Source organism: Dendrobium catenatum, unplaced genomic scaffold (genome assembly GCF_001605985.2).
Source record: "Dendrobium catenatum unplaced genomic scaffold, ASM160598v2 original_scaffold_224352, whole genome shotgun sequence".
NCBI lineage: Eukaryota > Viridiplantae > Streptophyta > Magnoliopsida > Asparagales > Orchidaceae > Dendrobium > Dendrobium catenatum.
The window spans coordinates 638944-664783 of NW_021542761.1; the positions used below are offsets into that span (position 1 = coordinate 638944).

The 25840-nt window shown below is 36.0% G+C and overlaps 2 protein-coding genes across 3 annotated transcripts; one reads left to right on the forward strand and one right to left on the reverse strand.

Annotated features, from left to right (window-relative positions):
- The first annotated feature begins 213 nt into the window (after positions 1–213).
- On the forward strand, positions 214–2272 carry LOC110100534 (shikimate O-hydroxycinnamoyltransferase-like). Its single transcript, XM_020828069.2, has 2 exons — positions 214–820; positions 1110–2272. Exons 1-2 carry the CDS (start codon positions 365–367, stop codon positions 2082–2084), a joined length of 1431 nt encoding a protein of 476 aa, XP_020683728.1. The 5' UTR covers positions 214–364; the 3' UTR covers positions 2085–2272.
- A 425-nt stretch (positions 2273–2697) lies between these two features.
- On the reverse strand, positions 2698–16342 carry LOC110100546 (probable protein phosphatase 2C 44). 2 transcript variants are annotated; one of them, XM_028692558.1, is made up of 5 exons: positions 15883–16342; positions 4586–4806; positions 3976–4252; positions 3242–3396; positions 2698–3165 (listed from the first exon to the last, which is right to left on the reverse strand). In XM_028692558.1, exons 2-5 carry the CDS (start codon positions 4721–4723, stop codon positions 3025–3027), a joined length of 711 nt encoding a protein of 236 aa, XP_028548391.1. In that variant the 5' UTR covers positions 4724–4806; positions 15883–16342; the 3' UTR covers positions 2698–3024. The 2 variants fall into 2 exon arrangements, with proteins under 2 accessions (XP_028548391.1, XP_020683760.1); XM_020828101.2 differs by having other exon boundaries at positions 4586–4837; positions 15883–16341.
- Between the last annotated feature and the right edge of the window lie 9498 nt (positions 16343–25840).

Here is a 25840-nt window from a genome sequence, read left to right on the forward strand (position 1 = left end):
AGCACAAGGTCCACAATCTTAAGTTCTCGTGGTAATTTGAACTTGTGGAGGATGATCAGTCATGTGACTCGCGTTTGAAGTATCGCTTCTTGGAATGTTGTGGTGGTCCTTCTTTCTTCAATCAGATTGAGGTTGACGACCTGCCCATTCTCATTCATTTGGATCCACTTGAATACTAGTTCTAGCTAGTAGCAGAGATGGAGTTTTTTAAGTTCTTGTCTTAGGTTGACAAGTCTTGGTTTTTAATCACTTCAGGCCAAACAACACAACATCACACTAAGTTTACAATCAATCCCTTATTATAAATAAAAGAGCTGTGAATCCATTCTAATAACAAACTAAAAGCAAGGAAGCAAAATAAAAAATGGAGGTGAACAGGGCAGAGAAATACAACGTTAAGATTTGTCGCAAAGAGATCACAGCAGCAGCAGCAGAAGCAGAAGCAAAGTCCCTGAAGGAGCGCTTCCTTTCTCTCTCTAACATCGACCTTCTTATTCCTCACGTAAACGTCGGAGTCTTCTTCTGCTACAGAAAGCCGTCTCCTTTGTTGTCCCCAGTCAATAATTTCTCCTCAATGGTCGCCAAGCTCAAGTCTTCCCTTGCTAACGCGTTGGCCGTCTTCTACCCCTTCGCTGGCGAGGTGGTGCTGAACGCCGCCGGCGAGCCGGAGCTGCTATGTAATAACCGCGGCGTTGAGTTCATCGAGGCTTACGCTGACGTGGGGCTCGATCAGCTGGATTTTTATGATGCGGATGGAACAGTGGTGAGGAAGCTGGTGCCCAAGAAGAAGAAGGCCGATGGCGGCGTTCTTACTCTCCAGGTTTTGTATTTTTCTGTTTCTTTTAAGGGATTTAAAGCCTCACTTTTGCACGACTTTAAAGCATGCGGTGGTATGGCATCAGATAATTGTTAAATGCTTAGAGCCTTAGAGAATTTTTTTAATGAGTATATTTTAGGATTTTTTTTTTCTTTATTTGGGGAATTATTCAAAATATGTATAGAGTTTTAATGATTTTTAATTACGTTAAATAAATAAGAAATGCTACAATATTTGCAATTAATTAAATTGTTAAAATACTACAATTTTTTTTCCTTGCCACAATTGATAGGCAACAGAGATGAAATGTGGGGGAATGATTTTGGGTTGTTCATTTGACCATCGAATTTCGGATGCCTACACCTTCAACATGTTTGTCATCGCTTGGGCTGAGATGGCGGTCGATGCTAAAGAACTATCAATCGGCCCAATCTTCGACCGCTCGCTTCTCAGTCCCCGTCAAGCAAACGAAGTTGTTTCTTTTGAACAAGACTTAAAACTAGACCAGCTATATGCGCATGTCTCTAGCTACTCCCCCCAACCACCACTGTCACCATCCGTAATCCAAAACCCTGATCAGTTGACCATCAGCCGCATATACTACATCGAAGCCAAAGAAATCAACCGCCTTCAATCAATCGCGAGCTCTAACAGGTTGCGTCGTAGGACGAAGCTCGAGTCCTTCACCGCTTACTTATGGAAGCTTATCGCACGAGTTGGGAAGTCTGGTCAGGTTTGTCGGATGGGTGTTGTGGTGGACGGAAGGCGGAGGCTGGGGTCGTCGAAAATGAATGCTTATTTTGGGAATGTGATATCTGTTTCCCATTCTTTGTTGGGGGTGGAAGAAGTGGAGGGAATGGGAATCGAAGAATTAGCGGATGTGGTTCATCAACTTGTGGTGGAGGTGGACAGGGAGGAACATTTCAGGGGATTGGTGGATTGGGTGGAGGAACGGAGACCCGAAGTTTGTATGTCTAAGATTTATATTGAAGAAGGTTTGTCAGTGTTGGTTTCATCGGGGAGAAGATTTCCGATTGCGGATGTGGACTTTGGGTGGGGGAAGACGATGCTTGGCTCTTACTATTTTCCTTGGGAGGGGAAGGGTGGATATGTCATGCCGATGCCGATGAGCGGGGACAAGGGGAAAGACGGTGATTGGCTTGTCTACGTGTATTTGTTGGCAGAGATCATTGAGGTGTTGGAGACTATCGGCGCTGACGTTTTCCGACCGATCACTAGCAATTACCTATTTTCTTCACAAAAGTAAGTTGGTCTACTTATAGTTTGATGAGATATTTGTAAGGAGTTAATTTCATTATCAATGTGTTGCAGGAAATAAGTATTGTCTGCGTTGGCTATTGAAATAATTATTATAAACTATTGTAAGAGAACTATGTTGTAGTTTCATAATTTCAATCATATCTACATACATTATGCTTTAAAGCATTTCTATTATGATATATTTTAAAAGATATATGATGGTATAGCCTCAAGAAAAAATGGGTCCAATTTTTATAAAATTTTTCTCTCCCCTACCCTCTTTCTCTCTCTCTCTCTGACCCTCTTTCCCACCTATCCCCTCTCTCTCTCTCTCTCCTAAATTATGTTATTTTATTTATTTTAGCTGTATACATCAAATTATTTGACATATTCAGAATGCAGCAAAATCATTTAACAATTTTACTCTTTTTAAAATTATTTTCTAAGTAGGCTTCTCAAACTAATTTTAACAAATAATATACTCTTTTTTAAATTTGGCCCAATAAAAATCTACCCTAAGCAAAAGTGTATCACAGTCTTCAAATTTAATTGGTCTAACTCATTAGATATCTCATTAAATGCTGATATGATTTCACTTTAAATGTGAACTACTTGGGAAATTATAGGAAAACTTAGCCCATTGAGTAAATATGAAAAGAATTATATAGTAATCCATCTTCCATTTTAACTGAACAAAGAAATAACCTAGCAGTATATCTGATCCAGAATCCACCAAAGCAATTGATCAGATCTAATACCAGTTTTATTATTTAAAAAAAAAACAAAAAAACAAACAAACAAACACTATCACAATATACATGGAGAATATCTACAAATGCACCAGCAAAGAGATGCTAAAGAATCACTAACTTCATCTAGATATGAACTATGGAGGCTGAACCGAATCTCATCAACTGGATTAATCTGTGTAGATGAACTCATCATTATCAAGATCTGAATCGAATAACTATGCAAGAAATATCGTCGCTGCTCTTCCTCGCTAATGCTTCTGTTGTTAGTCGCTTAGCCGCAGCTTGTGGATCTCTCATGGATTTCACCAGATTAACAGCTTCATTGTTCTTGATTACCTTAAGGAGCACAAGTGAATGGTTCAGAGATACAGCAGCAGGTGATATGAAATTATGAATATAGCAAATAACGTACCTTCCATAGACCATCACTTGCCAGAATCACAAATTTCATAGTCGAATCAATAGGAACATGTCGTACATCAGGTTCAGAACTTAAATGAGCCTTTAGACTCTGATCACCGAATGCGCGAGCAACTGCAAGCTGGCCGTTGACACGAGGAACATCACCTGATATGATGTTACTTGTTAGATGAGATGCATGCAATATGATTTAGGCTTCGTTTGAGATGGCTTTCTTTTTTCTTCTTAAAATAATTTTTTAGTATACAAATTTTAATTTTTGTACTAAAAAACTGTTTTATGAAGCAGTAAGAAAGTTGTCCCAAACAAAGTCTTAGAGTCTGTGTTGGGCAGCCACAGCTATATAAGTAATATAACCACTTGGGTATTTTTTTTTTTTAAAAAAATTTTGAAAGAAGTTATGGGTATTATCAGCTTTTTCTTTTCTAAAAAGTCCGACTTCTTTCTTACATCTGTCATGCTTTAGAAGATTTTATTGTAAAAATAATTTCTGACCAAAGAAATTTCTACAAATCGTCAGAAAAGTTGCAGAAAAATAAAATTATGGCAGTTGCTGGAAAAATAAAATTATGAAAAAACTGCCAGAATAGACCCTTAGGTTTCGTTTGGGATGGCTTTCTTCCTGCTTCTTAAAGCGGCTTTCTAGCACAAGTAGGAAGAAAGCTGTCCCAAACGAAGCCTTAATCTCATAGCATTGGGAAAGTGTTTGAAAGAACCAACACTCACCAGGAAATAGCGTCACAAAACCACCTCGTTCTTCAATATTTTGCCGTTCAACATCAGGCTCATGGTCAACAGTGATCTGATTAGCTGTTCCTCTTTCACATAGAACAGCTCTGGAATCTCCTACATTAGCAATCCACAGATCTTTGCCATCAACAACGATAGCTGTGACTGCAGTTGAACCCCCAGGACCCAGTTGTTTCGAATTTTCAAGAATAAATTTGTTTGTGGATTGGTAGGCATGTTTTATAGCTGCTTCAGGATCAGACCAGAAAATTGGCTGTACCATATTTAAGAAAAGAATCAACACAATGAAGACCACGAAACCATCAAAACAGAAGAGTCAGAGGCATAACATTTATAAATTGTTTGATCATAATATTGGAGCTTCGTACTCAAGTGAGTTAGCCCGCCAAATGGGAGTCCAGGCTTTGAAATTAAGGCTTCATTTGGGACGACTTTTTAACTACTTAAAGCAGCTTTCGAGTACAAAAATTTTAACTTTCGTACTAAAAAATTATTTTAAGAAGCAGTAAGAAAGCCGTCCCAAACGAAGCCAAAGGCACTGTGAGAAAAAAAAAAGTATGACAATGAAATATAACTTGGAATTTACCTCTCTGAGTATATTATTGAAAAGATTGTCTTTCAAGTAACTTGGCACTCCATCTCCCAAATGGCCATCAAAAATAGCAAACAAGCCGAGTTCATGATTGTTTTCATATCTGTACTCAGCTACAATATAATCTTCCATATCATGACCTGATTTTCCTTCAATTAAGTGGAAGCCGTGCTTCACTTTATTACTTGAAAATCTACTCTGTCCCTTTCCAGTACCTGCTGATGATGAATTTAGACATGCGGCACTCTTCACGAGCACCAATATGTTAAAACATATGGGGATAGAAATTATATAATAAAGCAATGGAAACAAGTACAGGCGCAAGGAGACTTGCGGATTCATAAAGAGTACAAGGGATTAATATCACATATAAAAGAGGATTAATATCCCATCAAAGAGAATTCTATTTGATCCTTGGCATACTGAGTAAACGAATAGTGAAACAACTAGTTCATATCAACATCCAAATACAATTGATATATTTCCCAAAGTTCATTTAAAGGAAGAGTTCAACGGTATGGATAGTTCACGCTATATGTTTCATGAAAATTATCTCAAACTTAATTAGCAAATAGAAAAAAAAAAAAAAAGGAATATTATCCTTGATTTTTTCTGGCTGAAATAGTGCCTTATCTGAAGTAATCCATTCGTCATCACCTCAATTGGATTTTTCTTAACTTTGTATTTCATTTCATCCATTAAGTTTACTCACAATAAACAAGGTTCGGTCATGAAGTTGAACAACAATAGACATCACATGACTTGCCCTTCGTAGCATTAACATGAGGGACCAAGACATGAGACAATCATCGATATGATTTATCCTTCTAGTTGACCTGACCCAAACAAATTAACCTATAAAAGCCAAAAACTAACACCACATGCATATATGATGTGGAAACAATAAAAAATAAACACAGAAAAGAACGTCATGATTACCGTGATTAGCTAAAAAAAGGGGACAATCACGACATCAAATCCTCCTATATGAAACTATTAGACCTAATTATGTTGTTATTTTGTGATCATGCAATTTGTTTCTGATGTAGCTTTTCTTTGAGAGTTTCCTAACGATGTCTAGGGTTTGTGAGAGAGCCGATATATCTCTCGAATGGTAGATCAATTGTATCTTGCTTTATTTTTTAAGAAGAAATCCAAATTCAGCCACTATATTCGTATTCCTGCAGTTTTTTTACTTAGTTTCTTTGTTGTTTTTACTTCCAAGGCGCATCAAATTGGTATCAGAACAAGATTTTTTGGAGACAATGGCAGCAAAGATGGTGGATACGTTGGAAGGCAAAATGAAGCATTTCAAAACCGGGGTGGAGGAGAAATTCTCAACCATCAAAAAAAAGATTTTCAACCATGGAGAATCGAATGAAGAGCCAATTTGGAGGGTTGGAAGAGAAGATGAAGAAGCTCATTGATATGTAATTCAAAAATCCACCGACGGTTCTGATGGGTAACCCTCCCCACATTCGGTCAGAATTCCATTGGTCGATTCTACAAGGAAAGAGATCGGACAGGAAGAGTTCGATGAAGAGAGTTCCTTTCATCAAAAGCCACCTCTTACCAATAAGGGGTATAATAGGATTGTCAGATGGGAGGATACCATGAAGGGAGTTTTATGGAGGTTTTTTATGGTGGAGGTGGTAGAGTGACCAACCACTATGGGAGGCTGTGTGGGCAAGGGGATTGGACAACCGTAAAAAGAGGAGGATGAATTGAGCCATGGGTATCGGGTAATGGGAGACGAATCGAAGAAAGGTGGGATTTCCACCCTCGATGCATGGGGGAAATGTGGGCTCCGAAAATTAGGCCCCAGCCTCCCCCGTTGTTTTTAAGGGGAGTTTTAAAAGATTAAGTTCCGGAGTAAATTTTGAGAATAAATATTGTGTTTGTAGATAAGACACTATGCAGGAATTCCGCCCTCATTTTGTAATGACTTTATGATATGAGTTTTGATTTCCTATAGGCGGAAGCCCCTATAGTTAATTACCCCTCCTGATAACGTGAGAGAACCTTCGATTAAGTCTAGTCATCAATCAGATACGTAGAAAAGATGCGTGTTATATGACATATAATAGCAACATGAGCTTGGGTATTGTAAGTTTGAAGATTTGATATTTAAAATTTGAAATTTTCACAATCTTCTATTTAAAGCGGATGGTGAGGGAATGGATGATAGACTCGATCAAGATCCCATGGTTCCATCATCCTGGTCCATCATGGTCCCTGGTCTACTTAGTCATAGGAGGTAGTCAACCCAACCTGACAGAAGGATCATTGATGGCAGCCATGGGTTGCTTCGTCCAAGGATACCTTGTAGACCTGGGATGGGTATTTGCCTAAGGGGGCAAGTTTAAATCCACCTTAGCTAATAGAGGGCTTTGTGCCATATCGATTATATTCTATTGATTCATATCTCAAAGATTTGATGTCATTGGAGAGCTTACGGGATATGGCCATAACCATAATTTAGTGGTGTCATTTGGCGGCAAATCACCCGGTTCAGAAGGCCCCGATCATAACTGTTTACCTACAGTACCGTTTGAAGATAAAACCGCCGATTAGAGGATACATGTCACGTCATTACTGGCAGGAGATTGTTTGAGAATGAATCTTATTGATATTTACAACAAGACGCTAGCTCTTCATAAGCTGAAGTGATATTTAAATTTGTCTACCTCGACAAACTATTACGGAGGGTGAATGGATTTTACTTTCAGGATTTGATGGCTTATTTCATTTTAAATATTTTAAATTTGATATTTTTTGGAATTTTGAATTATATGGGTCTCTAGGAGGCATTTTGACTATTTGAAATTAATCTCTCCGATTGAGATTTACGTTCAACACGGACATCATTGGGATAGTTATGGGGAAATCTCTCCGATTGAGATTTACGTTCAACACGGACATCATTGGGATAGTTATGGGGAATTCCTTATATGGGTTGAATCTTGTTGACTATGTCAACTTGCCGACAAAGGATCGGGTTCATTCTTGGCTTTATGCCTATATTATGAATTGTTCCTTTGATAAACTTTAAAGGCCTAATATGAATTGCAAAACAAAATATTATAGTCAGTGTCACGACTGTATATTTATTTAATGGTTCGAGCCGTGTCGACTCCTACCCACTCACATAGAAGGATCAGACTCGAACTTGGGTTTATTGGTTGACCCGCACAACATCCATAGTCGTCACGTGTATACCTATAACACGCTCGTCGAGGCTCATGCGAGTATTTGATTGCATGCACTTCTTTGTGTTTATGAGTATACATTTGTAGTGCATGCATAAGGGCATTTTCAGAAACATTTAACACTGATCAACTATGCAAATGATCAACATCCAGGCGTGTATGTAGAAGCCCATATATGCCTTTTATCTGCTTGTACGAGTGTTGTATATTCGGTGGCATGACATCGTACAACGATTATTAATTCATTACTTTATACAGTTGGATATTTGTATTCATCATTAGCTTTTGTGCTTTTGCCTGCAAATAATGTATTGTGCTGGTTGCAAATCTTTCCCATTCATTTTTATCAGAGAATTTATCATGCTAGCAATATGCCCCATATCATGGCTCATAAGAACAATTATTGTAGGGATTACAAATCTTCTATCGTTATCCATGGGCGAGCTGCATTGCATGGAAGTCTTTTAATCACCCGTATAGATATAATTCACCACATTCCTCGAGTCTTCTGTAATGAGTAATGACCTGTACGAGTTTGTATTTGATGCATATTTATCAAACATCACATGGCGGTTAGTTGTAAGGGTACTATCGCCTCTATTGCACGTTGATATATAATTTGCAGGTGTTCGTACATACTGTGAACACACTTGGTTACTTGTAGGTAGGGGTGTAAACGAGTCGAGTTTAGGCCCTTATTGAGCTCGGCTCATTAGCTGGAAAGTGAGCTCGAACTCGAGTTCGTTTCACTGTAAATGAGCTCGAGCCGGTTCACGAGCCAACTTGCGAGCCATGGGCTAGAATTTTTAAATTTAGGCTAGATTTTTAAAATATAAGCGGGATTTTTAAAATATAAGCGGGATTTTTAAAACTTAGTCAAAATTTATACACCGCTACTTGCAGGCGACGCATCGTATACATGAAAGATCCCTTACAAATGACAATGTAGATGTTTGTATGCACTACAAATGTCTCATTTCCACTTGTAGATGATATATCATGTATACCCGTATTCAAAGAGGACCTGTCACATTTAGTGTAGTGTCTTCCAATATCTGTTGAGAATAGTACTATTGTATATGCTTTGAATTTTTGTCGCTGCTTGTGAGTGCTTATACTTATTGCAATTTACTGCTTTTGGCTTATGAATGATGCCTAGCATACATTAGTTGTATGTTTTTTTATGAACACATCACGAGATCGACTGCCATCATCTTGCCTCTCATTATTGTCTACAAGCGAGTTGCCATGCTCTCTATAGTCTTCGATGATTATTGCTTATAGATGAGTCATATTGAATATTACAAAGGGTTTCCCGCACCAACCTGTAGATATTTGTGTTCTATTATGTATCATTTGCTTCTGTCTGTAGAACACAGATATATTTGATAGATATTGAGTTGTTGATGATTGTAGGGACGATTCAACGCCCACTGCATATTGTTTGTTGTCACTCGCAGATGGCCACTACATGCATGGTGAGTCTCTTACATTTGGATGATGTTGTATAATTGTTGACCATAAGAGTGTCGTAATAGCTCATAAATGACTTGTGCGTGCACTGCAAACACACTGCCTTTGGTTACAACAGCTTCTAAGTGCCTTGTATGCATTGTATGTATATTATCCTCGTCTGCGGTTGCATGTATATCAAAATCCATAGAATGTCGATCATCCTTGCAATCTTTTTGTTGTTGTTGTTTGCAAGGACTACAATGTCTTCTTGTAAGACTGCTATGGATACTACACATCGACTGTCATCACTTGCATGCATGTTGGTGTACTCATCTACGAATGACTATTGGCTACTTATTGTCTGCATTCACCATCAACCTTTTCATGCTTGCCAACTAGTGAGCTGTATATTTTTTGTGCATGCTGACTTTCAGTATTTTGTAGAGAATCGTGGCCTTCACTTGCTAATTAACCGCCGCCATTTGAGGGGACATTGTAGCATTCACCATATGTCTCTCGAATTCATTTTTAGTTGGGCAATCGTATCGCATTTGTTTCTATATATTTCACTCTTCTTCACAAACACCCACAAGTCTCCTGTAGTCACTTGGGGATGGACTGTTGTTTTGTGTTTACAAGCTGTTACATATGCTTGTATGCATTTCAGTGTCATTCATGGACACTCAAAAGTCTCATATAGTTGCTTGTGAAAGGATCGTTGTGTGTATTTGCAAGATAACTGACACCGCTTGTAAGAAGGATATTATGTTCATTGTACACTAGTCTCCCTCACTTGGCATACACACTTTTATTAAGTGGTTGTATTCATTCTCACCACGCCAATAAATGTGTGTATGGGATCTTTGAGGATACCTGATTTACAAGACAGTTAGTTTTCCCTTGCTCAAGGGTAATTATAACTAACCCAATCGTAGGCTTCGTACTGGATTCTCATCTCGCCACGCTAATAAAAACGTGTACATACAATTTTTTGGTATGCCGCGAACGTCGAATGGGACTTTTGGATCACCCGCTTTGTCCTGAGCATCGCGACACACTTTCTCCCACCATGCTAATAAAAGCATGTATATGTGGTTGTTTTGTCGTGCTGCAAGCGCCGAAGGGACTCTCGGAGTTTTAATGTTTGGAGGGATTATACCTACACGGAGGGACGTCGGTGGAGTTGACACACGTATCGAGGCACAAAGAAACACTATTGTCCATTTTTTAATTATAATTAACTTAATCAATTATAATTAATAATAATTCATTATATTAAAATAAATAATTATAATTAATCATAACTAATTCTAAATAATAATAATCAATTATAATTAAAAATAATTAATTATAATTAACTTAATTAACTATAGCTAATTATTAATCATAATAATTACCTATAACTAAAAATAGTTAATTATAATTAATTTTGATTAATTATTACTAATTATTATTAATATTAATTAACTATGATTAAATAATTAATTATAATTAATTTAAATTAATTACAAGAAATTATTGTTAATAATAATTAACAAAATTGATTTTAATAAACTAAAATCATTTTTAATTACAAAAAACTATGTATGATTTGAGTGTTAGGTGCTTTTGGCAACAAGATTTATGTAGAACTTGATAAGGATTTAACAGGATTAATGCAACATTTGAGTAGGATTTACATTGAATCCTAATAACAGGACTTAGGGAAGAGTTAAATCTCAAAAAGAACTAAATCCTCTATTTCCCTCTTTGATTTACGGGACTCAGCCAAAGAAGCCCGTGTAAGAAAGAAAGTTACCTTCAGAGCAAGCAAACTTTCGTCGATTTATGTTCGCAAACAACATCATTTGTAGCTCGTGAACAAACTCGACAAGAAGCTCGATTCATGTTCGATTTTGAACTCGTGAATAAGCTTGATAAAAATAATTAATATTTGATTATAGAATTAATAAATATAAATAATATAAATATTTTATATTTATTATAATATAATAATATAATTATTATTAAATAATAAAATTTAAAGTAAATAATATTATATTAGAAGTTAAGTACTTTTATTAAATTTAAGTGAATGATACCAATGTCTTATGCTTTAAACGTATTTTACAAAGTCTGTGTTTTTCAATACCTGAATTTGTCAAATGTTAACTTTTCTTAAGTGATACTTCCAAAAATGTTTTATTTGATATGACAATTATTTCTTATATAATGTTCTGTTATTAAGGCCAAAAGGTTCAACATATCCATGAAAAATCTTCAGCTTTACCATCTGATGAAACGTTTGAATCCTCACTATCTGCTCTTCAAAATAAGTTAGAAAGCTTATCCCTTGGTGAGCCTGTAAGTACCACCAAAATCATAAAACCTAAAGGTCCTTTGTTTGTTTTTAAAGATCCTAAGAAAATCTTCCAGTTAGAAAAACTTAAAGGAACCTAGATGGCATCCACCTCCTCTAATTGTACCACAACCACCAGTCTACTTCCAACTCCTACATTAGCTCCATCCGAACCATCCACTAGTCATTCTGTAGATGACCAGATCCGAGGCTATAGGCTTCTATCTCGAATTGCCCATGAACTTCAACGACGGTTCCCTCGAAGAAATTCTCTCCAAAGGAATATAGAAAGTCAGCTTGATCCTGAAGCTGAACTTCAGATCTCTCAAAGAAAAAGGGCAAATCTTGTTCCTGCAGAAACTTTGTATGAAGATTGGTGGTCTGCGACAAGGCACTGAGTATATCAACATTACTCGGAAGAACGTGTACTCGCCACCGAAGGGATGCAAGTCAACCTTCCCTTCATCAGAACTCAGTCGTACCAATGACTAGTTCAACTGGGTATGCATCATATCCACCTTAGATTAATTATGGTTTGAATTCAAGCTCTTCATCGAAGAGATGATGGTACCACTACCCTTATCGTATTACGTGATACGCGATGGCGGTCAGATGTCTCCATTATTGGCACCATGGAAATAGACCTTTCATCCGGTACACAACTGGTATATATTGCTCCTGATTTAATGCTTTCCATTCATGATTTTATGAATCATATAGAACTTGTAATCCTTACCCATGGCTATGAACTCTGGCAAGGAGGCGAGTCAAATTTACTACTTACCCGAGCCCTAGTAGCTCGATTAACGAACAACAGCCGCGCTGGATTTCGTTATAATATTGCTGGCGTTGCAAATTACCTGGCCTTGCATGGAATATCGGCTATTTCAGGCCAACGCCATACCATTGCGGATCTCCAAGGGCGTACCTGACATTTACGTCACTCTGAGCGTACCACTGTTCAAATTCCTCGCTCTCTCATCACACATCAACGCCTCGATGGATCTCTTAGCCTATCCTTCTCTTCTTATACCCCTTCCCAACCACTTACGGAACCATCTCAACCTGATTCCCTTGATGATGAGCTCACTCAACATGCCTATATGGCCTACACCTCCGATGAACCCCTTTGGGATACCTCTGACAACCTCATCGAACCCGACGACGAGGATTCTGACGATCCTTTTTCCTTATTCCTTTACCTTACCTCCACTTCAATCGTTGTCCCAGCTCTCCCGGAAGGTGGTGGGGACTTACCTTACCCATCACAATTATTTAGCTTAGTGGCATATGTGAAGGGCCATTCCTGGAGACTGTTTGTGTTCCCTTTGCTAGCCTTGCAATCCTTTTGTGACCACTAGCTGTTACTGGATCAGTGATTGTTGCAGGTATCAAATATTACTTAACTTGTTGCCTAAGTAATTGTAGATTTATATGGCTATTTATTTATAAATCATTGCCTTTATTAATGCTGCTGTTAAGAAAATTCTGTGAAGATAGAATTTGCTTATAAATCATTGCCTTTGTTACATAGACATTTGTTTTTATTATAAATATATTTGTTCATAGATATATTCATGAACGTGTTTGTTTGGTAGTTAAAAAAATTCGTTAGATTTGATCGCGAACATGCTTGATGTAATCGTTTGTTAGGAAGCTCGATAAAGCTCGTTTGTTAAGTTAATGAACATCTAAAAGTAGAGCTCATTTCTAGCTCGTTCATGTTTGTTTGTTTAAAGCTCGATAAGCACTAAACGAACGAACATGAACTGAACATGAACCGAACATGAACACTCATTAATTTAAATGAACCAAACATGAACACAAACAGTAAAGCTCGAACAAACATGAATCAAACTTGAACAACCTAATATTAAATGAACACAAACATGAACACTCACATACTCGGCTCGGCTCTGTTCGTTTGCAGCCCTAGTTGGGGCGTCGGGTTTAGGGATGTGAAGGGAGATCAGCTTGTTGCGGTGAAGAGGTCGGAGGATTTGTTCAGAAGAAGCAGAGAGGAATCGAAGCTTCGATTTTGAGGTTGTGGGTTCAGTGGTAGCTGTTAGCCTGTATATTATATTAGCTATTCTATTCCTAAGTGTATTTACATTAATACATGTTTTAGCCTATATATAGACTACTGTAACCTCTCTTGCAAATCAATCTAATTCTTTATTTCTCCTCTGTTCTCTGTTTTGCTCACCGTGGCCCTCTCTCTTGGCCAACCTTTCATGGTATCAAGAGCCAACAATGGGGGATCAAGATTCTGCAACCTCCCTCCCTCCCTCTTCCTCTAATCTTGCCAGTCTCTCCTCCTCCGATATCTCCATTCCGGAAGCTCTTAAATTTCTTATCTCCAACATCAAGAATCTGCTTCCACATCCCCTCATCGTCGACAACTATGCAGTTTGGCGAATCCAAATCCTACAGCATTTCACGGCTAACGAGTATGCCTGTCATCTTACGGGAAAATCCTCTCCACCGGCCGACGAAGCTTCTCCAGATTACAATCAGTGGTACTTTGCAGACAACAACTTAATTTATGCATTGTTCTCCACCATTTCTCTGTCAATTCTTCCCTACACAATCAACTCCACCACCGCCCAAGAAGTTTGGACGACTCTTGCACGACGTATTCAGCCAACGAGTCGTTCTCGCGTCATTCAGCTCAAGAACGAGCTCCACCACATCCAAATGAAATATCTGATCATGCAACAATATCTCTCCCAAATCAAACACATCGTCAACAACATCGCTGCCTCCAGCTCAAAAGTTGATCCGGAAGACATCGTTCTTTACATCTTAAACGGGCTTCTGTCAACTTACAATTCATTCAAAACGGCCATACAAACTTCTTCTCTTCCCGCCGATCTTGATAACCTGCATTCCCTTCTTTGCAGCGAGGAGATACATGTCAATCAAGAAATTCTTAAAGACTCCAACACCGGATCTGCTGTCACCGCACTTCATGCAACTTCACACAATCAGAATCGCGGTCGCAATCAGAAACGATTTTCCAAGAATTCAAACTTCACTTCCAAGCCGGCTGTCTCACCCCAACCTACTCCTGGTTCTGTTATTAACAACAGCTCACGTCCAAATTGCCAATTTTGTGGCAAAGTTGGACACATCGCTATAAATTGTTGCCATCATTGCAATTTCAAGTACGCACCAACAATACCCAATGGACCTCGAGCTATGATCGCTCAACCCACTTCGTATCCCAACCTTTCAGTAGCGAGATTTGAAGAAGGATTAGGAGGGGAAGAGGCGACGACTATGGGGAATCGGAAGCAGCGATGGAAGTTCGGCGCCGAAAGATTTGCGGGAGTTCTTGAAAGAGAGAGGGAAGAGCCGAGGGAAAGAAAACGAAGAAGAGCTTGTTCTTGCATTTCTCTTTTGTTTTAACGACGCGAACAGGGCGATAAATTACGCACGTGAGGTATGGGCTTGCTGATAGCGGCGCTTTTTGCATATTTGGGACACGACTGTAGCAAATGATGAGATATTCTACGAGATTTGCGTACATGTATGGCAAAGGCTGAGGTATGTATTTTTTATTTTCTCTTTTTTTTCTTTTTATTTATAATAGATGTCAACAAATGTCCCCCAACAAATGTGATATGCATTTAGAACGAATCATGTTTGTTGTATGATGATTGTTGATCGACCCTATGAAAATTTAGATATTTACTCTGGATGACATACATAGGTTTTCATTTATCAAATATCCAAAAGCTTGTTTGGATGTCACGCTAAGATCTCCATTTTATAAATCTCCAAGAGTCTATCTCTATGTCTTCATAAATCTTTAGATACACTTGTAGTTGTCAATATGATTGACATGTTGGTTCTTGTCAAGTGGAGATCTATATGAGAGTGATTGAGTATTTTATACTTAAGTTCTTAAAGTATCACTTCATAGTTTGATGTTAGTATATAGCATCGTCACTTTTTGTTCTTCTTTTGCCACTGCTGTGACGTTGTCACTTTAGCTTTTAGCATATTTATAACTGCTTATATTTTTTTATCGCAGTCATATATGAATGTAATATTTCTGCTAGATAATTGCAGGTTTCATCTAGAATTTGTCTGAGCTTTGTGGATACAGCCGTTTAATTATATTATAGTATTTTGATATCTAAAATTTGCATAAAAATTCATGCTTTATCGGATGAATTTTTTTTTTTTTTTGACATATCAACCATCACATTCAATATGTTAATATAAGTAGCACATAGGAGAACACGGAGAAAAAAGAATCCAGTGATGAAAAAGTTGAATACCATAAAGATGTTAAGCAGGTCGGATCTTCTCTTTGTAGGTTGGGAAGTCGAAGAGGAGGACCGGTCGGCGCTGGAACTGGAATACTCTCTTTCCATCTCCCGATCATCCGAAGTCCCAAATCCTATCAAAAGTAAGCAACAAAGGCCAAAAGATTGAAAGACCGCGCCACGCTCCCTTAAACCACCGACTACTGCTGCCCTGGAGGAGAAGCGAAAGGCAGAACTTGAGAGGAAGCAACATGCAGCCTGGGTCGATAAGCCGGTAATCTCCAAGTTTCGCTGCGTTGATTACTTGGCTAATTGGAAGAGAACGGAAGCTTTTGGGCTCTTCTCTGACGCGCGTGGACCGCCTGAGCTTATGAACTTTTGTGACTTGTCTGCTCCGAATCTCACAACTTCTCGGAAGCTTCCTCTTTGAGACTCTGCTAAATATCTGATCACACCCGACGCGTGTAGGACTGTAAATGAACTTCTTTTTAATAACTTTGAACATATTTAATCTAATATTCAAATTCACTTGAATAAACAAAATTTATAATACTCAGCTCCTTTCTTAAAAAAATTATTACTGAATTGAAAATTTACTTCTCAAATTTTATAATTCTAAAAAGTGAATTGGGGGAAACTCACAAATAAATTCATTTGAAAAAAAAAAAAGATTGCCTAAACTTTATTTTAAAAATCCATTAAAATAGATTAAGAATGATGATTAGTCCATTAAAATAAAATTAAGAATGATCATTTCTTATTGTGGGTTTATTTGAGGTGGAAAACTATGCTATTAAAACTTTAGTAATGCTTATATATCTTTTTTATATGTTTTGGTGTGGTCCTTGAAAATGATCTTATCATGCATAGAATTTCATGCACCAATTTTAACATGTTACATAATTTCAATAAAATTCAAAATCTAACTCAAATTTAATTGACTACAAAATGGACAAAAATATAAAGTTTGCACCATGCAAACTTACACATGTCACATGCAATCTCTTTTGCTCGTCATCACCACAACCCCTCCCATCGTCAAATTGGCATCCAATATCATCCTTAAATAGATCTTGCTACACAAGTAGATGGGTATGGCCAATGAATTACAATGAAAATAGTTAGATTGTAATACATTGAAGTAGGCTTAAAGCTCTGATTGAATTGAACAATGCCTCTAATTGCAAGCAAAAACACCCTCACATGCTATCGCATCCCATGTCTGAAAGACAGTATACCCACGATGAAGGGATAAAATGACATGTTTTATACTTATAAGAAGAAAAAAATGCATAAACTAATAATAAAATTACAAAAAAAAAATAGAACTGAACTTTCATTTCATTGTTAAAAATTCATAAATAATATACCAATAAAAAAGGGCTACTACAATTAAAAGAAATATCAAAGAAAAAAAATGATAGGAAAGAAACCACTCAACCTTCAAAACAAATAGATAATAATCCACTGCAAAATATAAAATATAAAATATATTCTATTATTGATAACTCGGCTCCCTGTGGTGATGGTTTAGGTTTGCGTGAAACATTTGGATCGATCCATACATGTTGCTTTAATTTGACGCTTGTTGTTATTGCCAAATAATCAAATTTGACAAAGAGACGCTTGTTATTACAACAACAACAACATCAAGCCTTTATCCCACTATGTGGGGTCGGCTACATTAATCTTTTTTCTTCATTGTGTCCGATTAAAAGTCAAATTCTCGTTTAAATCTAATAAAGAAAGGTCATTCCTAATATTTTATAACCAAGACTTTTAGGTCTACCCCTACCTTTCTTAACATAAGTCAAATATAATACCTCTACTCTCCTAACCGGGTCATCGGAAGGCCGCCGTTTTATGTGACCAAACTTTGGTAGCAACACCGAGAAGAAGATAATTCATCCCAAACTAAGCCATCTGAAACGGTAATAATAAATCATCTATTTAATGGGAACAGGCAGCAAGAAAAAAATGTGAAAGTGTACTATAGGTCTTAGTTAGGCAACTGTGGATCTACAGAACAAAAAGATCAAAAAGTAAGGCGTTCATGAGAAACAAGCAATTGAAACAGGACTAAAGGAGCACAGGAAAACAATCATCATCAAAGTGCAATAATCCATAAACTCAGTAGAAAAAATGTTCCTTGAGTCATGGAAAATGTATTTAAGTGATTTCAACCTACTGACGAAATAGCATTGTAGCACGAATGAGAAGCCTCTAAAACCATATTCTAAGTATGAGAAAGTACTCGAATAATCACTGAGAGAAACCAGTAAGATACTAAACTGCATAAAATGATAAAATAAAAGACAATATTTTGAAGTAATAGTAAAACCATCAGCAATAAAAGAAGTAATGCAACAATTCCAAGACTTGATTACTGAGTTTTTATATCCCAACTCTTTTATCTGTTAGCAAGCATATCCAGAACTAAGTTCGATTTCACATCAGGAAATGCAAAACGGTTTATTAAAAGTATAATATACTCAGTGGTATTCCGGTTGGCCTGTTAGATACAAGTCAAATTCCCTGATAAGACAAACCTTTTTCATTAGACGGAAAAGATTGCTGTAGCAACCAAAAAACACATGCAGTCCCATTTCAATATGGTTTCCATGTTTATCAACAAAAGATCCCACTTTGCCTCCAATAAACTGTCGAGATTCATATATGTCAACCTGCAAAATAGAGCAAACTGATTTGTTTGTCCCATGTAAGCTTTCAAGTGCATAACATAAAAATACAGAAGCAAAAATACTTAATATATAAGGAAAGCAAGCTGCAGAAGTGTAAAGAAATAAGCAAAATGACTTGCCTGAACAGAGAGAAAAAATATTTCAGTGATGGGTGATGCAAAAAAGTGCGAGAAATAAGTGCGGAAAAAAAAACAGCACTGATAAATTTTATGAGAGCACATAAACATATGTGAATATCACTTATAGACAAAACAAACCGATATGATCCCAAATAACACAACAAGAGAAACAAAAATATTGATGAAACCTCAAGTATTTGCTTTCTTAGCATCCTTACGAGCCACTTTATATATTTTCCAATTATCAGAATTTTTAAAATTAAACTAATTTTTATAACAAACCTTCTTATTTTTAATCTTTTCTTGCACATTAGGATTCCACCACCAACTATTTTTACTATTAGGAGCTTTTCCCTTTGATACTCCAAGAATATCTTTTGCAATATTCTTAATATCACTAGCCACTTTTTTCCACATAATATTAGCATTCTCATGCACAGAAAAAATCTTAAGATCTAAAATCTTATTTCCAAAAATTTTATGTTAATATTCTTTAAATGCCCCTATCTAATCCTAGAAAATTGTTTTACTTTATTTTTTATTTTATGCCCCTTTATCTTAAAATCCAAAACTCATAATCGATGTTGGGTACATAATCTTTTACTCGGAATAACTTTATAATATTTGCAATCTAAACGATTTAATTTTTTTAATAAGAAAATAGTCAATCTGGGTTGTACTATTTCCATTTTTATAAGTGATGAGATGCTCATTCCTTTTCTTAAATAAGGTATTAGCAATTGAAAAATTATAAGCTAAACAAAAATCCAATATGGTCTTGCCACCTTCATTTGTCGTTCCAAATCCATGGCCACCATGAATACTTTTAAAATCATCTATCTCTCTACCAATATGTCCATTTAAATCTCCTCCAATAAAAACTCTTTCTTCAAGAGGTATATTTTGTATTAATTCTTCTAAGTCATTCCAAAAATTTAATTTAGAACCCTAAAGACACTTGTTATTATATAATTAATTAATTTTCCAAAGAAGATGCTTGTTCTTATAGCTCAGTTTGTTCGCTTAAAACACTTGGACATATCGGTCAAGGTTCGATTGTTACATAATATCCCCCTTAAAATAATTTGGTCCCCAAATTCATACCTTAATTTTAGAACAGCTATGGGTACTTCGCGATCATCTCTTTTTCAACATCCCCAGTCGCTTCTCGTTCTGACTGGTTCTACACATATCACTACAGAAGAAAGGCATGAAAGACATTATGTACTTCTGTAAGTCTTAGAGGAAGATCCAATATATTTGAATCTCTACTGACTCACTCATTCACTTCAAAAGGTATGATAAAATGGGTATGAAGCTTCCCACTTTTTTCAAATATGATAACTCCATGCATGAGCTAACCCAAGAGAAAGATGTGATCTCTAATCTCAAATTCAATCTTTCTATGCTTTTGGACTCTCCTGTACTAAACAAAGCCTTTCATGAATATAATGGATCTTTTAGTAACTTGATCAACTAGTTGAGATCCTAAGAACTTTCTCTCACCTACCTAACACCAGCATAAAGAAGGTATGTATTTCCTACCATAAAGAGCTTCATATAATGTCATATTGATGCTAGCTTGAAAACTACTAATATAAGCATACTCTACAAGTGGAATGTATTCTTCCCAGTTTCGTCCAAAGTTAAGGATATAAGATCTCAGCAAATCTTCTAATATTTGAATGGTGCACTCTAAATGATCGTCTATCTGTGGGTGAAATGCAGTGTTGAAGTCTAACCTAGTACCCAAACCTTTTTGCACTTTTTACCACAACATTTAAAGCAAATATTCCATCTCTACCTCACACAATGACGAGGGGAATCTTATGCAGTCGAATGATATTATCTATATAGATCCTTGCTATTTTTTTTTCAGAGTACGTATTTATATTTGATCGGTAGAATTTGAGCTGTCATGTTAAGTCCATTGTGACTCCAATTGTATCATGACCTTATATAATTAAAAAAATATCATTTTAATAAAATATCTAAAGTCACTTATGTGACTTTATTAAATCCCATTTTTCCCTTAGATTTTGGGTAACATAGATAGTTTAGGCGAATTTGAGAGAGAATGTGAGGAGAAAGAAAGAAAAAAAACTAAGATTTGGAGGTTGTGGTGCAATTTTCGTCCGTCGATGCAGTTGAGATATTTGCTCATCTCGTTATAATGAACTTTTAGCTTATTTCTGATTTCAAAAATTTTAATTCTTGGAATTTTTTCTGATCAATTTTTTTTTCATTACTAAAAAATGTGAATAACTTTGTATTTGCAGAATTTCCACTGTATAACTTTTTATATGTTATAGAGATTCATATTATGAATATTTTGAGTATTTTTTTGCAATTTTTTGTTGTGTGATTTTGAAAATATAACGATTTTTTCTACCCAAAATTTATTTTGACATCTAAAAATAGTCTAATACAATAAAAGTCTTAAAACATTATTTTACATCATCCATGATGAGTTGGTAAATTTTTAAAAATATGCATTTTTATCTAATAGGATTCTTTGTTTGTGTACCGTTATGACATTTTGATATCTTCTTAATTAGGCTTAATTATGCATTATTTGTTATAATGCATTTAAAAAAGGATATGGATATGTGCTTAAGTAATAGCTGGTTGTTATTACTGTTATAATATTGTGATAATAATATGCGTGCATGAAACAAACAAGTAAAGACTGACTGATTTGTTAGTTTGAGACTAATTAACTTGTATAGAATGGCGGACCGACGAGCTTTCTTTTAAATAATGTGGTTTGGTGTTATCATCTATTAATCCACATGATACACTGATTGAGAGTTAAAAGTAGATTACTATTATGCCAATAGGCAAAGAGTGAATGCTCTATTTACTGAGTCAATGGTTTACTAACCCTGAAAACACCGTGATAGCTAGGGCTTTTACTTATTTAGTATGACTGTTGAAATGCATGTTCTTGAGCTATTATTTTTATTATTGAATAGATTTATTATTATTATATGGATTTATTGTTATTGCATTATTCCACTGCTCCTGCCATTAGATTGTTATTATTACTAATATAGATATTTGTATTATTTGATACTATTGATTTATTGTACTTATATTAAGCATATAATATGCTGAGCACGTGATATAAAATGTATGGATAACATGTGTACATTCCTATATGATTTTCTTACATTAATTTTATTTCATCAATCTTTGCTAATAGTTTGATTTGATATTTATATGATTTTTATATTGATTTGTATTGCTGCGATAATTGCTTTATATATTTGACACTCATACTAGTTTATAACTTTACTAGCTTCCATACCATAATATTTTATTATTTACAAATTCTACTAACACTATATTTGTGTTTTATTATTCTTACACTGATTCAATGATCATATGAATATAAATGTTATAATTTGACAGTTGACAAACATATTGCTCATTTACCATGCTTTAAATTCAATTGTAGGGTTTTGTGATCTGTTGGAGTTTTTAAGCTCATTATATATGATTAAATGATTTTAGATCAAGGTGGGGGAGCAGGAGTATGAGGTTTATTAGAATTTTTCAGGTTATGTTTCTATTTGTTTCAATACTGAGTAGTGTATATGATTTTTGGCAATGAATACATATGAGTAGTATATTATATAATTTGTTTTATTGTTTATTACTGATAGATAATATTAGATAGCTCTGATTGTTATTTATCAAAAGATAAATAAATAATTATTCTAAATTAGATTATGAGGCATCGCAATCTCCAAGTCATATATAAAGTAAATCTTCTTTGGCACATTGAGTTGTCTAAATGTATAAGCTACACTTTACTGTGTTGCATTAGAACAAAACCCAAGATTTGTTGTGAAGCATAGTTACAAATATGAAATCCATTAATACTAGAAGGAATTGTGAGAATAAAAGTTACCACTAAGCAATTCTTGAGCTTCGAAAAACTCTGCTCACATGCATTATACCATATATATTTGACATACTTCCAAGTCAACATATTTAATAAAGCAGCAATACTAAAAAATTCATCCACAAAGTGTTTGTAATAACCAGCTAAGCCAATAAAATTACATATATCAATGAGGGTGATTGGCCTCGGCCAATCCATTACATCTTTAACCCTAATAAGATCCATAGAAATCCCGACTTCGTTGAATTCATGACCCAAGGAACGCCAACTCTCGAAGCCAAAAACTCACACTTTAAGAATTTGCATAAAGCTTATTCTATTGAATAATGGTCAATGTTAATCGTAGATATTGGGTATGTGTTCGTGGAAAATGTTATTATAGTATTTCTATATTTTTTTTCTTGTGAATTATTTTGGTTATGGTTGTGCAGGAAGTTTTAGTTAGAAGGTCTGAAAATGTGGAATAGAGCCTAACATCGCAACTCTGTTAAGACAAACTCTGTAGAGCTCCATGCTTAGCTCCAATTCTAGTCCAAAATATCCATAGTGCATATGTAATATCTCGTTCCCTTACTGTTCCTCTCTGAATTGGATTGTCCTCCCAGAATCGGCCAGGACGAAGTTGAGATCGTCCAAGCCGATCAGTGCATTGAATAGCTGATTTCTGGAGTGTTTTCTGGATGATTTCTGGACAGGATCGTCCGGGCCGATCGTGAGATCGTCCAGGCCGATCGGTACTGTAGAAATTATCGGCCAGACAATAGCCCTGAGTGAGGTCCAGGACGATCAGGATTTGGTCTGATCGTCACGGGACGATGTGAATATCGGCCTGGCCGATCAGTTCACAGATATAAGAAAATCAGCTCGTTTTGAAGAGAGAGCAAACTTTTTATAAAAACAAAAATATCTGAATTTAGAGAGAGAAAGAGAAAAGGAAAAAGAGAAAAGCTGGTTTTCGGAGACCGCGGAGCGCTTTTCGTCCGACGCTGCTGTTGGGAAAAGTGAAGATCTCGTGGTAAGGACTCCGAACCCTGTTTCTGTTTTCAAAGATATTGTGTTTTGACCGAGTTGTGATCTGTTTTGTGTTTTCGTAGTCGACTTTTCGACCTGATTTTGATTCGACACGACTTTCACCGCACAACTTCTAGTATGTTATAGATATGATTATTGTACACGATTTGACTGTATTCTACGAAGATTTTACCGGTCGTAATTGATTCTACGCGCTTTTAATTGAATAGAATAATATCAGGACCTGAATTGATTTGGATTCTATAGATCGATAGTCTTGTATTGATGTTATAGATATTCTATTGTAATTTGGAAAGATTTGGATATTGTATCTTTTTGCATGATTTTTGTTATTTTGACCGACTGCCGTTACGCTGCCCGATTTTCGTATGATTCCTGAATTGTCTGAAATTGATAGATTGAACTGATATGCATTGATTATTGATATGATTGCTGTAATATTGACTATTTAATTGATTATTGATACTGATCACAAGTGGAACCTGGTTGAATATTGGTAGAAGATTGATTGATACCTGTACAGGATGGTGGGCCGACGGGCTTTCCTTTAAACATTGATTATTGATATATTGAAGGGAGACATAAGGAGTTTATTGATATGCCGACGGGCAAAAAGAGTGACGACTCTTATTGATTGAACCAATGTATTATTGATATCTACAACAGCAATATGGATTCTACAACAGCAACATGACCAGTAGATTGTACTTGTTCAGTATATAGTATTAAATTGCATGTTTATAGTATTGATTTACGGATTTATTGCTTTATCGACTTCTGCTTTATTGAGTTTGATCGGATTTACTGTATCGTACGGATTCTATTGATTTCATCGATTGACTACTGAACATTGATACTATTGAGCATTGATATGAACATTGATAGATATAGATAATGCATTGATAGCATGGACATGGACATCGTATAGATTCATTGATATTGCTGCCTATAGACTTATAGCTCCACTATTGCTACTATTCTACACCGTATTGACTGTTTTATAGATTCCTTGTCTCGTATCGCTTTTCTCAATTGACTTCATTGATTAGATCGTACTGATTTGACCGTATCGATTTGATTGACGGACATTGATTGAATTGATTTATCGACTTGCCTGCCGCTACATTGACTGGTTTTATTGACTATTGATTTCCGCTGCATAGACTCATTGACCATTGACTGATAAGGATTGATAGATTGACATGCATATTGATAGCATTGCCGTGCTTTGATTTCAGTTATAGGTATTAGGTGACCTGCTGGGCTTTGTAAAGCTCATTATATGTGGTTGATATTTTCAGGTAAGGGCTCGGGAGCAGGAGATAGGAGTTGATTCAGATTGACAGGTTTTAGTTCTTTTGATGATTTTTTTTGTACTCAGGACAGGATAGCTTTTCTACTTGTATTGATAGTGTAGTTCCTGAGTATTGTACATGATGTTTTGAGATATGAATCGACTGTTATATTGATGTTTAAATTTTATAGATGTTTGATAGATTGCTTACTGAAGGTTTATAGATAACTCTGGTAAATTGTTTGGCTATTGATCGACATTCTTTCCAAGTTAGATCTCGGGGCGTCACAGCATATTCTCTCGAGTGTTTTTTTGATTTAATCCAGTGCACTGACACCATGTACTCGAGCACCACTACTCTACCAACGCTCCCACACCAATAATTTAATGTTGCAGCGAATAAGATTTTTAAGAAAATATGAAATTAAAGTAGTGTCCCATCTCTTGGAGTGCCCCAACATCAGTCAGCCATAGCGTCAAGGAAGATGAACACTACAGCACCGCGGTGTAGGAAATGGAATGGTTCATAGGAGAAATGACACGATGATTAAAACCTAGCTCTGATGCAGGCAAACTTAGCGACACCGCAACACTAGTTCATTTCATAACACCCATGACACCATCGTTTTCAGCACCGTGGTGCAAATAACAGTTTGTGTACTTAATATAAATAAAATTTTGGTCGAATTTACTAGGGCTTTTAGTTATTTTCTCGAGCAAAATACTGAGTGTGTGGTATAGAGTGTTTAGAGATGGAGTTCTTAAGGGAGAATAATCTGAATTGTGAAAAGTGAACATTGCATTATATAATCGCTTCTAGTGACATTCTACACAACTCATCTTTGTATTTTATTTTTATCTTGTGAAATATGTTGTGTATTTTCTTTTCCTTGGTTGGCTAAACACTTAGTTG

Bases quoted from the DNA above. Each gene is read 5' to 3' on its own strand.
- LOC110100546 (XM_020828101.2), bottom strand. From the start codon at position 15,978: ATGGAAAGAGAGTATTCCAGTTCCAGCGCCGACCGGTCCTCCTCTTCG. The intron at 4,838-15,882 runs GTATTCAACTTT...GTGCTCGTGAAG, and splicing joins ACCTGCTTAACATCTTTATG to AGTGCCGCATGTCTAAATTC. The intron at 3,166-3,241 runs GTACGTTATTTG...GTGCTCCTTAAG, and splicing joins CAAGTGATGGTCTATGGAAG to GTAATCAAGAACAATGAAGC.
- LOC110100534 (XM_020828069.2), top strand. From the start codon at position 365: ATGGAGGTGAACAGGGCAGAGAAATACAACGTTAAGATTTGTCGCAAA. The intron at 821-1,109 runs GTTTTGTATTTT...CACAATTGATAG, and splicing joins GCGGCGTTCTTACTCTCCAG to GCAACAGAGATGAAATGTGG.